The following is an 18788-nucleotide window of genomic DNA, read 5'->3' as shown; positions in this document are numbered from 1 at the left end:
TAATTCATGTTTGAGGTAGTACTCGTATGTTTAGGAACATCAGCAAGACTAACGACTGTATGAACTTTAGACTATGAATTGTGATATCATTGAAGACATTAAACATTCATCAGTTCGACTTCCTCTTTTGGGTCTTTTTCACATCTATGAACTAAGTATGTTCTTTGTAAATGAACAATTTCAATTCTATTCAATGTTCAATTAAATAGATTACCGGGACAGTTCTGCATGGTAATTTGAAATAAACCACATAAATATCTCGAGCTTGGGAATTCAGCAGACAAGAAATAAAGAACAGAATTTCAAAAATCAGAATCGGATAAAAATGTCTATGATTAATGTTTTTTTTTCGATTTCTGGTTATTTATAAAACATACTCGTATCTACCTACGTAAATTAACCTTAGAACCCCTAGCTACCTATTTTTAAAATATCACAATTTCAACACATACAAAAAACTGATAGGTACTTATGTAATATTGTAAGTATAAAAGTTGAACATAAATATGTACGTACAACTTGAACAGAATTTAATCACAGCCGCATGCTCCACCTCCACCACCATCAAAACCGCCTCCACCTCCACCTCCTCCACCACAGTCGAATCCACCCCCTCCAAATCCACCACCTCCGCCAATATCACATGAATTATTACCACCTCCGCTAAAATATGTGATATCACTACTGACACATCCACTATTATTTGCCCCCATTCCAAACAAATTAAATCCGGGGACGCCGGCGAGACCAAATGAATTACTGTTATCGTGATTATTATAATACGAGTGATTCACGTCTGAGATTCTCCCTCTTCGGTGATTGCTGGTTCTTTGAGTTTGATCACTTTCACCACCACAACATTTACGATCGCAACATTTAACAAAGAATTTCACTACAAGTATGATCGCCACTAACAATACTGAGCCTAGGATTACTGCTATTAAAATCTGGAGTAAGGTGATATTAATGTCCTCCATTGCAAGTTTAACTGATTTGACGATCCGTTTATGGTTCATACGAGTAGGTATAAGTATGGAAATCTATTTGCTGTACATATGACTGTAATCGTCGTTCACGCATGAAAAATAATTCATCAAGTCCGCCTTAACATTTGATGATCAGCTGAAACAAAAGAGGGTCTTGTGTAAATTTTTTCCTATTTGATCGCTATTTTAGTAGCTATACCTGTTTTATCGATTACAGAATGTAAAAAGATAGGTAAGTATACTCGTACCTTACTTACCTATTTACGTGTGCCTACCTCTCTGAGACTTACAACGTCATTTGTGATTTGTGAAGCAAAAAAGAATGTTCAAGATAGGTAGTTATAAAGTGCACGTGCGTAAAGAAAGTTATTGTAAATCATCGATATGGTTTTTTGCTCAAGTCAACTTAAAGTTTAAAATTACAGAAACGCAAAAGAAAAAGTCCGATAAAATGTCAGAAAGTCATTTTTCGAAGGCTTAGCGTAATTATTTACCAATTCATTGGGCATTGGATTTTTTCAACTATAAAATTGAACCAAAGTATAATTATCTCCGTAATTAAGATTGAATATTACTTAAGTACCAATATTATTTTGAATAATGAACCAGTGTTTGAACTTTGAGTTCAAGTTTAAATATATAGGTACTATTATCATATACGATTCAGTGTATCTAGCTAATTTTCGAAAAGAAAAATAACTATGAATTTGAGAGTGAAAAGTTTATCTCTGTTTCGTATTATTTTTTTTCCTTTACTATCTACGATTTTTTTTGTTTTTTAATATATTATGATGCACGATTTTCCTAGAAACAGAAAGTATTATCGTTTTCATAGAATGGTGATTAAGAAAATTGGATTTTTATTCGTTAGGTGAGCATCATATTTTTTCATCATCAAGAATTTTTATAAGGGGAGGGGGTGTCTGAAATGGATCCTGGCTTACCTCGAGTATTTTTCGTAATAAATAATTATTAAATTAATATGAAACAATCCAAATGATTTTTACTCACCATTCGAATATTTTTATTCAAGAAATTCCTTAGGTATCAGGTATGTGCTCCAAATTTGACAACAGCGTGGTTTTATTTAAAAACAGAACATTATACATTCACTTATTTACATTGTAGATAACAGCTAGATAACATTCGAGTGCAAGGTTGCATCGCCTCCAGAGGACTACAGGTAGATAAAGACCTATAATTCTTTTCTACCCCTCTACGTGACATCGCATACCTATAGTACAAACAAAATGGACTATTGTTCCTCTTCCAGCGAACGAAAACATTCTCTACGTGGTTCTTTTCTTTTACAAAAATCCAGAATGATACATACAATGTTTTGGAATATTATACTTACAAGTAAATGCCGCATGTGCGGATTTTGTACAGTGTGAGAATTCGTATCTATCTTTTATCACAATTATTTTCAAATATAGTTTTCTACCCTTTAATTAATTATTAAGTAGATATTGAGTTTAAATGAATTGAGTAGAAGTTTTAAACAAAAAGCAGTCAACTTTTTTGTGAGTTGCATCACTGCTCGAAAAGATACCAGCAGGTATTTTCAGCTGTTTTGTGTTTACTTGTTGGTTGCTACATAGCTATTAACTGTACACGTGTACAGAAGAAGTATTTATTCAATACCTGAGACCCGAGTGATAGCCGATAGGTAGGCCTAAAAGGTACACAATGGTACACTACACATTCAGCAGGACACATTTTCCATTGTGAAAAACAGGCATTAAAACGCCAAAATGTCATTTCAACGACTACCATGCAGGCATTTCTCTATATGAATTTTTTTTAAAAGATAGATATACCAACCAACTTCCTGAATTTATTATTTTTCAATAAGAATTTTCAACATACAGTTTAATTTAGGATAGATATAAGCCTATGTACATTCTTAAATTCTACCATATCTACTTCATTGTAAAAATTAATATCACAATTATTCTTTGACGCAGGTAAGTAATGCATGCAAAAATATCCATGCCTATGGGTAATATTATAAACTCTAAGTCAAGGTGGGTCATCTTCGACTTTTTTCCCAGAAAGTTGAAGGGAGATTTCAAAAAAAGCTTGATATGGTATTAAAAGAAACATGGAAAAATCTATTGGGATTTTAAACTTTTGAATTTAAATTGAAAATAAAATTAATTTTTTTCAAAAAAAAAAAATATATCTTAATATCAGGTGTTGACGATTTTTGAAGTAGGTAATTATTCTGAAGTTCTATGAAAATTTCAAAAACTTTTTTTTCAACTTTCAAATAGGTACCCTACATAGGCTACTTACCTAGATATTTAATCAATCATTGTTGAAATAAATTTCTAAATTTTCTAGCGATTTTCTGAATAATAAATTTTAAAATTTTAAAGCGCGGTAGACAGACAGAGGTATGAGCATGAGCCTGAGACCCAAAAATTTTACCATGGTATATCTATGTTTTACCCCCCCCCCCCGTGTTTTTCGAATCCCCATATCATTTTGCAGAAGATGGAGTAAAAGAGTACCCAACCTAATGAGTATGATAATTTTAATTCTTACTCACCCCCTCCGCCACCGCCACTATCACCACCTCCTCCACCACCACCACTATCACCTCCTCCACCGCTACCATCAAACCCACCGCCACCACCACCGCTATCCATCGCACCACCCCCACCATCATATCCAGCTCCCCCACCATCAAATCCTGCAACACTCACACTTGCTCCGTCTACTCCCACCCCACCGACATTGCTGCTGTTAGGATAATAACGATAATCCGCTTTAGGGGTTCTTCCCAGATAATTATTATTATTACCACCTCTAATACAGTCGTTACAGCATTTCAGAAGAAGTGTTATTATTGCTACTATAAACACTATTATAATCACATTTACAACCGGCTCCATTGCGGTCTTAGCTGATTTGGCGCTTAGATGGATTGTTCAATTTGGATAAAATAACGTCCTGTTTACTGCCGATTGTCATCACCTATGTGCTAGTTAATAAATATAGGTACAATTATTATTCATGGAATCTGGCAGAAGGTCTCTGATAAATGTTCACCTAAAACAGAAGGGAGTCTGATATGAGAAAATAAATCAAAATAAATAATGAACTTGCAAAGATCCTTTTGCCTCCCTCGACTATACATATATTTACTCCCACAGTGTAAAACGACCGAAACCATTCTGCAGATTACGATTTATTCATAAATGTACTTAACTTAAATCCCCATTTTTTCAATATCCATCTTTATTTCGCATAAAAATGACAATTTCTGCATTCATATCTCAAATTCCTAGTTAAGCTCTTGTTCGTCTTCCTTTTGAATGAATTTTTCGGAAGTCAATGTACATATACTAAAAAGAAGAAAGATGTGCTTTCAAAAAATAATCATGAATTGTTATCCTATTCGCAAGGTTTTAAAATACCCAGTCGTCGTCGAATTTCTTATACCTAGGTCAAAAAATCGTAAATCAAAATCTTTTTTTTAATCAATGCTTAAAACGCTACAATTTTTCTTCAACTTTCAATCCCTTTTTGAGAAGTGCACAATACTGAGGAGAAAAATCAGCAAGTATAAACATAGTGATTTAACGAAAGTAAATTATTGCTATGGTCTTCATCTGTGAAAATTTACGTCAGTAGCTCAGTCGTCCACACTTCCAAGCAGTTTGCGTTCCAATGTTGGCAAAATTTTGCTATGGTCAGAACTTCTCAAAATGTGTCTTGATAAGATAAAAATTCCAAATGAACTTTTTTTCTCTGTCGAGTCGTAGGAAATGAAAAACCAGCATTTTTCTGAAGCTTGCATTTTTTAGGAAGTCTTTTTCATTTTATTCCACTCATATATAAACAATTTTTTTGAAGCCTGTTAATGGTCTGTATTCGGCTTAGGTATTTGAAATATTATTTTTTTTGAAGAAGAAGGAGAAGAACTCAAATTTAATCTTATAAAACAAACTATGCATTTCCCACCAATAAACCCAATAAACTTGAGAGTCAAATGCAGAAATTAAAACAAGTACATAAATCAAGTGTGAAACATGCACATAGTGTATAGGTAACATTCACTCACCATTAGAATATTTTGATACCACGAATTATAATTACGTCCTTAAAATAAAAACTGGCTAGTTTTATTTAAATGCACGAGAACAAAACGCGTTCGATACATTTACGATAACATCCTCCGCTAATCCGCGCGCGAATAATGTCGATTCGTTTTAAAATAAAAATCATATTGTATAGATAACAAATTTTTATCTCCCGCCTGTCTTAGAGCAATCCAATTTCACTATGTATTCATCTTTTAACCTTATAATTTAGCAGCATAGCAGCAAGAATAATTTTCTCATATGGTCAGTGTTCTATCAATTTTCTTGACGGATAAGTATTTACCTAACACACATGAAAATTTTTATTTTATTTTCTCTCTGTTCGTTGAAATTTTTTGTTCAGCAGATGCTCTTGTTTTATTCAAGCCAATTTTATTATGTTTCGACTTCAGTCCCAAAATTGAGAAGATAACTTTCTGTCTATCATTATTCACCAGGACGATGCTTAAGATTCGGTGGTCATCGTCACTTTTTTCATCTCCAATAATACAGTGGACGACTGGACGGTATTCAAGAAAACTCAAAAAAAACTAATTGTAAGATGAATATTTCTTTCTTTTTTATTTTCAAGCTTGCCTATCTTCTTTAGCTTTAAAGATAGGTACCAGTACCTCCTGTGTGCAAAGTACGAGTATAGCTATCTTTTTTGTAGGAAATTGAATTTCTTCACAACCACCACCACCACCACTACCACCACTGACTATTACATACATACATCGTACGAGTATCTACGTCCACAGCCATCACCAAATTACGTTCTTCACCCCCCCCCCTCCCATGATCATGAATAGGCAAATTTTAATGGTGTAGTTATTCGACACCTCATCCATCGCCAATTCGCCACTTATCACATGCAATTTTCACTCACCATTTGAATAGGTAAGTACTAAGTACCTAAGTGTAAGTATTTTGATATCAGGAATTAGGTACCTATGGTACATAATTGCGTGCCTAAAATAACAACAAAGTAGTACTTATCAAGTGAACGCAGTAGATAAGCATCACATCATACACTACATTCTAGTTTAACGTCTGTTGCTTCGCGTTATTAATGAAAAACGTGCAAGTATACGAGTAAATAGAAAACTAACTTGAGTTATTTTTTCGCCCACGTCTACTTGCAGTGTCACATGCGAAGTTGTTAACCTTCAAATTTAGTTGCAATTTTGGCAAATGCTCAGTTGATTCTTGTAGTATAGTTACGATAGGTACATAGCCCTATCAAAGATTTGCTGGAGAAAAATGAAGTCCTCTTCTGTCCTTTCAATGTGTACGCTCTCTTTAATTTAATCCTACTTGTACTTACCTATTCATTTTTCGGTCCTAAAATCGGATCAGAAGGAACAAAATTTTCTAGCTGCTCAACTTTTTTTTCCCAGTGAGATCCTCGAGACTTCAACTCCCCCTCCCCCGCTTCAAGATTGAGTTGAAATCAAAGTCGGTCAATCGTTAACGTATCTAATAGAGACAGAGACTTACAACTTTCCTACCCCTAATTTATAGAATCAATTCACGCTGAAGACAAACTTCCAAGTTACAGCATCGTGTTGCTGTAGCATATTCAAGTTCAGGGAACTTTGTTTTATCGATTCGTATCAATGATAAAATGTAAAAATTGCGTAGGTGTATACCTACTTACTTACCTTTGGCACATGGACGAAACTATAGCAAGTATATGTACCTTCGCACCAACTAAATACGAGTTTATGTGACACATTAATGAGTTGAAAAATAAACGTAGATATACTTCGACTGCTGTTTTCCAGCTTGCAAAAAATACATGTGCCTTTGCCTACACCTTTATTAAGTACACACCCTGCACTGGAATTTTGTTTATTTTTCACGTCTTTTGTAAGGAAGATAAATACCTATTTTGTGTGCGAGCATCCCTACAGTGTTCATACGTTCGTATAGTCTTGTTGATTGGTGGAATTTTCTCTAAAAATACGATTCATACTGTAACGAGATTAATCGAGATGTAAATATGTACCTAAATACCTAATTATAGATATTAATATCAAAACCTTTGACAAAAAATCGGGGGTGAAATTTTTTCAAATGTCAGAGCCAACTAAACTAGGGCAGCTTTAGAGATTCTATTCTGCAAAAAAAAATCGGTAACTCGAGTAACCAATAGGTATACGTTTATAGGTAGGTATATTAGGTACTCAAATAACACATTAGGTAGAATCGCCAAAAAAAAAAAAAACAATATTGGAAGAATGGAAGATTTTGACCAAATTCAGCAGTGACTTTCATTTTGAGTTGAAAGTTACTGAGAAAAAATTTTAGCTTCGGAGATGTCCGTGGAGAAAAGATATGGATGCCTCTTAAAAAGGAATACCTATTTTTTTGTTTCAGCCCCTGCCTAACCCATTTCTGAGTGAATGTGACTTTCTACTAAAAATGTAGATCTTCACTGAATTTAGTCAAAATGCTCCGACTTTTCTTTTCGAGACACCCAAAAGTACATACATAATTGTATCTACCTACATAAATTACGATAGGTAGGTACCTATACACTTTCATCAAGGTATCACAACGTAACGTCGCATCTACAGTTGCTAGAATTTCAATAAATTTGAAAAATAAGTAGGCACCTACATAGCCATACCTATTATGCCAATGCGATATGAAACAATCGCAATAAAAAATCATTTCATTTCTAATCTAAGTATTTTTGTATTACTTAAATAAATGAGACTCGTACTTCTTAAATTTAAACAAAAATAAACACAAAGAAAGTATAAAAAATTAAATTTATGATATTTGAACACGCGCAATCTGCCACATTCAGTTTAAGTTCCTCTTATTTCCTACTTTAAACATAATAGTTTAGTAATGAACATCATGATGATCACTTCCAATGGATGGCAATCGTAATAAGTACCAATGTGACTAATTTTCGACAACGTTTTTGACTTTTTTTCTGACAAATTCGTAGCATAACTTTGACTTTTGTATTCAGGTGTCGTGATAGTAACATCGATCATGTGGAAGTACGAGTACCTAGTCACATCCACCACCACTATCACATCCACCACCACTATCACATCCACCACCACTATCACATCCGCCTCCTCCACTGTCACACCCTCCACCTCCACTGTCACCTCCTCCACCGCCACTATCATATCCACCACCACCACTATCATATCCACCCCCACCTCCTCCACTATCACATGCACTGCCACCACCTCCATCATATCCACCCTCTCCCCCATCATAATCTGTATCACCAAAATGATGGCCATGACCATGACTTCTGTTGTGGTTATGATAATGATAATTACGGGTATGCCCATAATTCTGATCACTTGTAGTACCATCGCAACCATCGCAACACTCCGCAGGGCATATTGCCACTAATATTAATGATAATATGATTGTTCCAATGAACACTATTAGAAACACTGATGCACCGTCCATTGCAGACTGAGTTGATTTGATGAATCGTTAAATTCAAATTTGCTAATCTTCTATCCTCTGGTTGAAGCTGTCAAGATCAGCCTTGCGCATGCAGAAAGATTCATCAAGTCCGTATCCTGCAGATTTTTGTGCGCGTAGCTACAACAAAAATAGTTTTGATTTTATTTTCAACATGTGCGCTTATTTAATATTTTATCATTAAACCTAAAAAAAAGTGTTATGTGAGATCAATCGTAAACCTATTATAGTCATTTTGAAAGAGGCACCAAACTACCCCCGCAGAAAAGAGAAGCTTCCGCATTCGAGTGAATTTTTGTTTCTTAGTTTTATATTCGTCTTAAAAATTAAAATTCTAGTTCTACCACAAATGAGCTGAATAGTGAATAGTAATGAAGTAAGGATCATACAGTTCGTAATTTTCATTTTTCTACACCTAATACATTTTTTGGAGCCTGCTATTATCGGTTAGTCTGAAATACCTGCCGTAATATTTTTTTAAAAACAAGGCTTATCTTCATTCTTCATGCTATACATACTTGATGCGATAAGTATGTTATGGCTAGAAAATTTGGTCTACAAAAATGTACCCACCTAAATGCTATGAAACGACTTTTAAACTACCTTGTAGCACCTATGTTATGTTGAATTAATTGAATTAATTTCGCTTACCATTTAAATAAGTAGGTATTTTGATTTCAAGAATTATAGGTATATAGGTAGTATTATTAAAATAACAAACAAGTCGTTTCCGCCGAACACTCAAAACAAAAAACATCACATCTTCACGACACATTATACGCAACTATATTAAAATGTTGCTTCGTAATTTGAATGAAAAATGTTTGCAGACTGCAGATATATACCTATCTAAATTCTCCCTCTATTAGCAGTCGCACATGTTCAACTGTTGACCTTCAAATTTAGCGGCAAGTGTTGTTGGGTTACTTTGTGAGATACCTACATGTGATGCATATAAGTTTAAGTAAGTACACTGTTTCATCCATAGAAAATTTTCAACCACGGGGGGGGGGGTGGACGACACGTATCACAGTATAGCGTCGTATCTACAGTTGATAGCATACCTAAATTGATAATATGAATGCTAATATTAATATGCAATATGAGACGATTGCAATAAAGAATTATTTCATTACTAGTGTAAATATTTTTATATTACTTAAAAAAATGAGACATACTTATTAAATTTTAAACACAAATGAACGTAAAAAAATAAAAAATTGTATTTATGATATCTGAACACGCGCAATCTGCCACTATCAGATCAACAAGTTCCTCTTATTTTGTATACTTATGCCATAGTTTAGTGATTGTGACTTCCAATGGATGGTATAATTGTAATTCCAATGTGACTATTACATCAACTTTCTCATTTTTTCTGATTTTTTTTCTGGCGAATTTGTAGCATAACCTCTATTTTATATTCAAGTATCATAATTGCAACATCGATCACATTGTGTAAACTAAGAGTAAGTACCTAGTCACATCCACAATCACCACCACCACCATCATCACATCCGCCACCGCTATCACATCCACCACCATCATCACATCCTCCACCACCGCCATCATATCCACCTTCTCCACCATCATAATACACATCATTAGTACCATTGTTTCTTCGCCCATTATTCTTTTTATCTAAACAACAACCGCAAGCAGTGTCAGCACAGCATAAAGCCGATAAGAACAATATTATCATGGCGGCTCCTATGCACACTACTAGTAACACTCTTCCTAGATCATCCATTGCAGACTTGATTGATTTTTTGACGAATCGTTAAATTCAAATTCGATAATCTTCTATCCACTGGTCGAAGCTGTCACGCAGAAAACGTCATCAAGTCTGTTTCAAGGTTTGATATGCACATAGCTGAAACAGAAAAGGTTTTGATTTTATTTTCAATAAGTGCGCTTATTTAATACCTCATCATTGAACTTAAAGAAAGTGCTGACCATGCATTCTGGCATAATTTTTTGAAACGAACAAAACAGGTTTCTTGACAAAATATAGCTACCAATTTCTGAAATAAAAGGCTCTACAGGTAAATCATTTTCATTCAAGAATAGGTATTCCACAATTTTCTATAAACTACTGTTTCCAGCTCTTTCAATGTCAAAGTTGGGCAACATCACGAGAGAACATTTTTTGTTCGTCTTGAAAAGTTATAGGTAATTTTATCAGAGAACCTTTTTTGTTCGTCTCAAAAAAGTATGCCAGAACGCATGGTGTATCTAATAGTATCAGATTATCAAAATAAACTAAAAGAAGAAAATTAAAAAATATGGAAAAAACAAAAACTAATGTAAAACTACATAATAGGTAGAGGAGAAGGTACAAATATGGACCCCCTCTAGCTTTTTGGCTTTAAAGGGTAGAAAAAATCATCAAATTTTTTTTTCGAATATACCATTCGAAAGGCCAAAGACTCTAGTATATTGTGTAAAAAAAAAATTTTTTTTTGTTGAAAACTCACGGAGAAATTTGAAATTTAGAAAAGTGACATAAAATGGTACAAATATGGACTCGGGTACAAATATGGACCCCCTCCAAAAATGAATAAAAATTTCAGAAAATTGAACAAAAATTTATTTGAAGATGTTTTTCGATGCTTTGGACTTGTCTTCTTTATTAATAACACTTTTCTCGATATTCTAAAAACCATTGAATCAAAATTAGATGAAAAAAATTTAGGGGTCCATATTTATACCCATGCAAAAAATTGGCCAAGTTTATGAAAAATGAAAAATCGTGGTTCCATTTTCGACATTTTGGACTTGTCTTCTTTGCTAATAACACTTTTCTCGACATTCTAAAAAATATTGAATCAAAATTAGGTAAAAAAATTTAGGGGTCCATATTTATACCCATGAAAAAAATCGGCGCAGTTTGAGAAAAATGAAAAAAATTATGAAAATCAGTTAATGTAAAGACAAATATGAAAGTATATTTTGAAAGTACACATTGTAAGCTACTTACTTCGCTAATAATTTTTTTTCCAAACTTTATTTGAAGTTGATGAATTACCGAATGAAAAACTTGTAAAATTTTCCATTGTGAAGAAAATAATGCGCAAACAAAAACAATTGCTGATGAGAGACACCCAAGTTTGCATGGATCCAAAATAAGTACTTGGATCATCCATACTACACTACTAGTATATTTTTTAGTACCCAGAATGACCGTAGCGCTAGTGGATGTACACTAAACCATGGGGGGTCCATATTTGTACCTGGGTCCATAATTGTACCTTCTCCTCTATGAAAAAATTTTTAAAAAAACTGAAAATTGAAAAATGAAAACTGATTGTCTGTAATTTTTATTTTTTTACACCTTTAATAATTTTTTGAAGCCTGCTATTTTCAGCTTGCCTAAAATATACCTGCTGTAATAATTTTCATAAAATCAAAGCTCATTTTCATGGAACAATTGATGCGATTTTATCGACTGCAGCATTTCGAAATTGAATATAAAACGGCATTTAGGCAACCTATAGATATCTATATGTAGACGTATTATTAAATTACCTATTTTCACTTACCATTTAAATACATAAGTTTGATTTCAAGAATTGTACATGTCGTTAAAATAACAAACAAGTGGTTTCCATTGAACACTCAAAACATCACATCTGCACTATACATTGTACGCGTACACAACTGTTGCCTCGTAATTTTAATAAAAAATGTGTCCAGATAAACCTATTTTCTCCCTCTTATATTGGCAGTCGCACATGTTCAACTGTTGACCTTCAAATTTAGCTGCAATGGTGAGCAGTATTCGGTAGTTCGGTGAATTTGTGAGATACCTACATGTGATGCATATATGTAAGTACATCTACACACCTAGGTACTGTTTTATAATGTAGAAAATTCTCATCCACTTGAGGAGGTGAAGAGGGCACGACCCAAATCACAACCTAACGTCGCATGGTAACAGTTGCTACCATTTTAATAAATTTGAAAAATATTGGGCACCACAATGACTAGGATTAAATATACCTACCTGTATAATATGCAAATGCGATATGAGTCAATGACAATAAATGAATTATTTCATTTCTAGTGTAAAGTATTTTTATATTACTTACTTACACTATATACGTAAACAAATGAGACATAGTAAGTACTTATTAAATATTAAACAAAAATAAACTTGTAAAAAAATAAAAAATTGAATTTATGATAAGATCTGAACAGGCGCAATCTGCCACTATTAGTTCAATTTCCTCTTATTTCCTACTGTAACCAATAGTTGAGTGATTATGACTTCCAACGAATGATAATTGTATAATAATAATAAGACTAACGTCAACTTCCTGACTTTTTTGATTTTTTTTTCTGGTGAATTCGTTGCATAACTTGGATTTCTGTATTCAAGAATCGTGATTGCAACACGATCATGTGACTAGGTAGGTACTCGAGTACCTACCTAGTCACATCCACAATCACCACCACCACCACCATCATCACATCCGCCTCCACTATCAAATCCACCACCACCGCCATCATGTCCTCCTCCACCACCATCATAATACGCATGACTGCTGTTGCCATAATCATAGGTAGTCCCATCGTTTCTTCGCCCATAATTCTTATTACAACCTTCGCAATAGTCAGCACGGCATAAAGCCACTAAGAACAATATTAGTATGACGGCTCCAATGATCGCTATTATTAAAAATCTTCCTAATTGATCATCCATTGCAGACTTGATTGATTTGACGAGTCGTTGAATTCAAATTTGGTAATCTTCTATCCACTGGTCGAAGCTGTCACGTAGAAAAATTCACCAAGTATGTTTCCAGATTTGATATGTGCATAACTAAAACAGAAAAAGATTTTGATTTTAGTATATTTTCAATAAGTGCGCAACTATTTAATACTTCATCATTGAACCTAAAGAAAGTGTCTATGTGAGATCAATCGAGCAATCGTAAATCTATTACCTATAGTCATTTTGAACGAGGCACCTACCTTCCCCGGCAGAAATTAGGAAGCTTTCCATTTAAAGAATTTTTCTTAGGTACGTGCTTGGTTTTCTATTCGTCTTCAATTGATTAAAAAAGTTTTATTCTTATACCAAAAGTGGAAGTGGACATAAGGGTACCTAAAGGGATCATAGTTCGTAATTTAATTTTCATTTTCTTTACACCTTCAATAATTTTTTGGAGCCTAACTGCTATTATCGGCATGTCTGAATTACCTGCTGTAATAATTCTCATAAAATCAAGGCTCATCTTCATGGAACAATTGAAGCGATTTTACCGGATAGAGAATTTAAAAATCGAATGACGAAACTATTATCCTACAAAAATGTACCTATTTGCTATGAAACGGCTTTTAGGCTACTACGAGTATGTATATGTACCATACTATTAAAATTATTTTCACTTACCATTTAAATGCGTAGGTAAGTAGGTGTTTTGATTTCAAGAATTGCACATAGGTATTGTTAAAATAACAAACAAGTGTTTTCCACTCAACACTGAAAACATCACATCTTCACTGTACATTGTCTGCAACTAAATGCTGCTTCGTACGAGTAATTTTAATGAAAAATGTGTCCAGATAAACCTATTTTCTCCCTCTTATTGGCAGTCGCACATGTTCAACTGTTGACCTTCTAATTTAGCGGCAATGGTGAGCAGTATTTTGTTGGATACTCGTAAGTCCACCTACCTACTGTGTTATCTGTAGAAAATTTTCATTCACTTTGAGGATGGGGTGGGAGGGCGCACGATTCATATCACAACCTAACGTCGTATCTACAGTTGATTAGTTGATAAGTTGATTACTGCAATCGCAATAAATAATTTCATTTCTGGTGTAAGTATTTTTATATATTATTAAAATGAGACAAAGTTACTTATTAAATAAACACAAAATGAACTTGTAAAAAAAATAAAAAAATTGAAATTTATGATAGCTATCTGAACACGCGAAATCTGCCTGTCTAGTGTCTAGGCCATTTTTAAGCAATTTTCATTGGGTGGGCAAGAGACAATAGCGTAGCCAGGACTTCCAGGAGGAGGGGCGAAGAGGGTCATTGCCCTCCTTGCGAGTGAAAATTTGAAATAAAACATGCAAAAATGGACTTTTTTTTTTGGTTTTTAGGACCCATTTTTCAACAAATTTTCACTCTAGCAGTAATTTTGCCATTATTTTCATAAAACCATCATCACACATTCACACATCACGAAATAATTTCAGAAAATTGCTTCTAATTTCGATTTTTCATGCCTAAAAATTTGGTTTTGCCCCGTTGACCTGGTTCAGCAGGGCTGCGCAGAGAGCGCTGCGGTATCAAAAAATCTCAAAAATCTAGTATGGTCAGGTTCTGTTTAAAAAAAAAATGAAAAATTTGTGTTTTTCATAATGCTTCGAACATCATGAGTATTTCTGGAATTTTTCTGTTTTTCGCATTGCAAATTTGTTTTGGAAAATTTTTGTAACTTGAAAAGTAGAACAACATTAATTTTAGTGATAGAATTCGGTTTGTCCGATCTCAACATTTTTCAAATGCAATGATAGGTTTTTGAAACTTCAACTCCGTAGAAGAGAATTTAATCGACCCGAGCAAAGCGAGGGTAAAAGTGTTGGAGAATTTGTAGTTCGAAAAGTACATAGAACAACATCAATTTTAATGTAAGAATTTGACTTTCCTGATCTCAATTTTTTCTAAATTTCATTAATAGTTTCCCGAAAGTTGAGATACCTACTTACTAATCCAAAAGAAGTGAATCAAATTGGCCCGTACGAAGCGAGAACAAAAGCTATTCAAAATTTATAGTTTCAAGAAAACAGCAGAATTTTGATGTAAAAAGTTAGGTTTTCCATCACAGACATTTTTGAAAGTTTTAACAAAAATACTTTCTAAGCACAGTTATGAATATACCTAATTTGAGAAATAGAAAATAACAATTGTTAGTCCAAGCGAACAAGCGAGGGCAAAAGCTTCTTAAAAATAAGAATTTTGAGGATAGATTGGTGATTTTGAATGAAAATCAAAATTTTTTTTGGACAACTCAAATTTACTGGGTGGGCATTTGCCCATGCGTTTACATGTAAAAAAAATTTTAAAAAATGCCCAAAAGCCACTATCAGTAAGTTAAATTCCTTTATTTTTCATACTTCTGCCATAGGTTATTGATTGTGACTTCTAATGGATGACAACGTAATTCCAATTTCCAATGTGACTTACGTCAACTTTCTGATTTTTTTTTTGACGAATTCGTAGCATAACTTTGATTCTTATATTCAGGTATCTTGATTGCAACATCAATCATGTGTAAACTAGAGTACCTGCTAGTCACATCCACCACCACCACTATCACATCCACCACCACTATCACATCCACCACCACTATCACATCCGCCTCCTCCACTATCACATCCGCCTCCTCCACTATCACATCCGCCTCCTCCACTATCACATCCGCCTCCTCCACTATCACATCCACCTCCTCCACTGTCACATCCTCCACCTCCACTATCATATCCACCACCACCACCACCGCTATCACATGCACTGCCACCACCACCACCATCATATCCACCTCCGCCACCATAATCTGAACCAACAAAATGATGTGCATTACTACTGTCGTTATAACAATAATTAGTTCCACGGTTTCTTTGCCCATAATAATTCTGATTACTCGTTCCTTTACAACAATTTTCGCAATTGCCAGAACAGCATATAGCCACTATCAATGACAACAATATTATTATGACAATTCCAATGAACACCATAAATAACACTACTGGTCCTTCCATTGCAGACTTGATTGATTTGACAAAAATCGTTAAATTCAAATTTGGTAATCTTCTATCCACTGGTCGAAGCTGTTACCAGGTTAACACCCTTGCGCAAGCAGAAAAATTCATCAAGTCTGTTTCCAGATTTGATGGGCGCATATAGCTAAAACAGAAAAAGTTTTGACTTTATTTTCAATATGTGCGATTGTACGCTTATATTTTAATAAGTACGTACTATGTAGGTAAAGGTATAATATTTTACTTGGTTTGATCATTGACCCTAAAAATTAAAGAAAGTGTCTATGGGTCATTCCATGACAATTCGACCAGCGATTTTGAAAGTCATGTCTTTCGATTTCGCTCCAATTTTTTTTACAATACCATACTAACCCAGTAAGTAAGAAACCCGTAATCAGTTTGGTACCAAGCCCCTCATGGGGAGGATGAGGGGGGCTTCCATTATTTTCACATTGTCTCGAGTTAGTCAATTTCAGCAGCGCATTCTTCCAAAACTATGATACTTTGATCAAAACTGATTTCACAGTTTGAGAGGGTATTGAATTTTGAACTTTTTAAGCATTTTGAAATTTTCAAAATTTGAAAGTTGAACTTTCAAAATGTTTAAGTTTTGAGATGGGATCTCTTAATGGAGGGAGAGCATCCCCACCCCCAATTTTGGGCAAAACTTTCGAAAAAAAATCTGGAGCATGTGATATATCGAATTCTTTGTTTTTGGTAACGCTGAACACGAATATGAGGTCAGATTTTCGATTGGACCCTATCCACGGCCCCCAGCACCTCCCCAAATGGGGTAAAAGTTCATAATAGTGGGTTTTTCGTGCGACATATCCAATAGTATGTTTTAGGTGACGCTGAACACGAATATGAGGTCAGATTTTCGATTGGACCCATCCATGGCCCCCAGCACCTCCACAAGAGGGGTAACCTAAAAAAAAAATGGTTTTAATTTGTGTGACACATGAAATAGTAGATATGTTTTCGATATCGCTGAACGCGAATATAGCCGTAGTTTTTCAAATTGACCTCACCCAATGAGTAAAGTCCAAAAAAAATGTTGGAGGCTGTGGATGGGGTCCAATCAAAAATCTAACGTCATATTCATGTTCAGCGTTGTTAAAAACATACAATTCGATATATCACATGCCCCAGATTTTTTTCGAGAGTTTTGCCCCAAATTGGTGGTGGGGGTGCTCCCTCTCCATCAAGAGATCCTATCTCAAAACTTGAATATTTCGAAAAAGCATCAAAAGGTACATCTATGGAAATTTTTTCAGAATTTTAAATGGTAGCTCCCACTAACATCGCCATTTTGAAATTTGAACTTTCAATTTGAAAGTACAACTTTCAAATTTTGAAAATTTCAAAATGCTTAAAAAGTTCAAAATTCAATACCCTTTCGAACTGTGAAATCAGTTTTGGAAGAATGCGCTGCTGAAGTTGAGTACCTCGAGACAATGTAAAAATAATGGAAGCCCCCCTCCCGCCCCCTGAGGGGGCTGGGTCCAAACTTATTTCGGGTTTCTTACTTACTGGGTGGGTAGATATTGTAAAAAAAATTTGAGCGAAATCGAAAGACATGACTCAAAATTGTTGGTCGAATTGACATGGAATGACCCCTATGTGAGATCAATCGAACAATTGTATAGACCTATATAATAGTCATTTTGAAAGAGGCACCTACGCCTACCTACCTACCTACCTACCTACCTACCCTGGTAGAAATGAGGATGCTTCCCATTTTAATGATTTTTTGTTACTTGCGGTTTTCTATTTGTATGCAATACCTAGTAAAATTCAAGTTCTACCGACAGCGAAATGAATAGTAATAAAGTAGGTAGGAATCATAGTCTGTAATTTTCATTTTTTCTACACCTTCAATAATTTTTTGGAGCCGGCTATGTACATTTATGTATTATCGGCTTGTCTGGAATACCGGCTATAATATTTTTATACGATCAATGCTCATTTTCATAGAACGAAACTGCTTTTACGCTACTTATATGTATTATTCTAAGTGATAGTATTATAAAATTATTTTCACTTACCATTCAAATAGGTACGTAAGTAGGTATTTTGATTTCAAGAATTGTACATATTATTGTTAAAATAACAAACAAGAACACTCAAGACATCACATCTTCACGAAACATTGTCCGCAACTCCGCAATGTATATTGCTTACTGCCTCGTAATTTTAATGAAAATATGCCCAGACAACCTATTTCTCCCTCTTATTGGCAGTCGCACATGTTCAACTGTTGACCTTCAACTTTAGCGGCAATGGTGAGCTGTGTTCGGTTTGTGATTTGTGAAATACATATGATGCATAGGATACCTACTGTTATCTGTAGAAAATTTTCATCCTTTGAAGGGGAGATGGCACGACCCATTTCAACCCCTCAGGTACATCAATGCTGATTATAGATTCCTTGATGTACAAAAATAATTTTTTTTTGTTCTTT

At 34.4% G+C, this 18788-nt stretch overlaps 2 protein-coding genes and 1 long non-coding RNA gene across 3 annotated transcripts; all 3 read right to left on the bottom strand.

Moving 5' to 3' along the window:
• Positions 1-29: 29 nt before the first annotated feature.
• Positions 30-5553, bottom strand: LOC135838377 (uncharacterized). Its single transcript, XR_010557395.1, has 3 exons — positions 5059-5553; positions 1998-4043; positions 30-1122 (listed from the first exon to the last, which is right to left on the bottom strand). It is a non-coding gene; the product is annotated as an uncharacterized LOC135838377 (long non-coding RNA).
• A 2285-nt stretch (positions 5554-7838) lies between these two features.
• On the bottom strand, positions 7839-18529 carry LOC135838376 (uncharacterized). The gene is made up of 5 exons (XM_065353982.1): positions 18373-18529; positions 13944-16469; positions 12088-13370; positions 9197-10418; positions 7839-8665 (listed from the first exon to the last, which is right to left on the bottom strand). The coding sequence occupies exon 2, from the start codon at positions 16322-16324 to the stop codon at positions 15854-15856; it is 471 nt and encodes a 156-aa protein (XP_065210054.1). The 5' UTR covers positions 16325-16469; positions 18373-18529; the 3' UTR covers positions 7839-8665; positions 9197-10418; positions 12088-13370; positions 13944-15853.
• LOC135840581 (uncharacterized) lies at positions 8108-8527 on the bottom strand. The gene has a single exon (XM_065357203.1). The coding sequence runs from the start codon at positions 8525-8527 to the stop codon at positions 8108-8110; it is 420 nt and encodes a 139-aa protein (XP_065213275.1).
• Positions 18530-18788: the final 259 nt, after the last annotated feature.

This window comes from Planococcus citri, chromosome 3, assembly GCF_950023065.1.
Source record: "Planococcus citri chromosome 3, ihPlaCitr1.1, whole genome shotgun sequence".
NCBI classification, from domain to species: Eukaryota; Metazoa; Arthropoda; class Insecta; order Hemiptera; family Pseudococcidae; genus Planococcus; species Planococcus citri.
This window is presented reverse-complemented; position numbering and strand designations above follow the sequence as displayed.

What these genes read in the sequence shown, in the direction of transcription:
- LOC135840581 (XM_065357203.1), bottom strand. Translation starts at nt 8,527, where the DNA reads ATGGACGGTGCATCAGTGTTTCTAATAGTGTTCATTGGAACAATCATA.
- LOC135838376 (XM_065353982.1), bottom strand. Translation starts at nt 16,324, where the DNA reads ATGGAAGGACCAGTAGTGTTATTTATGGTGTTCATTGGAATTGTCATA.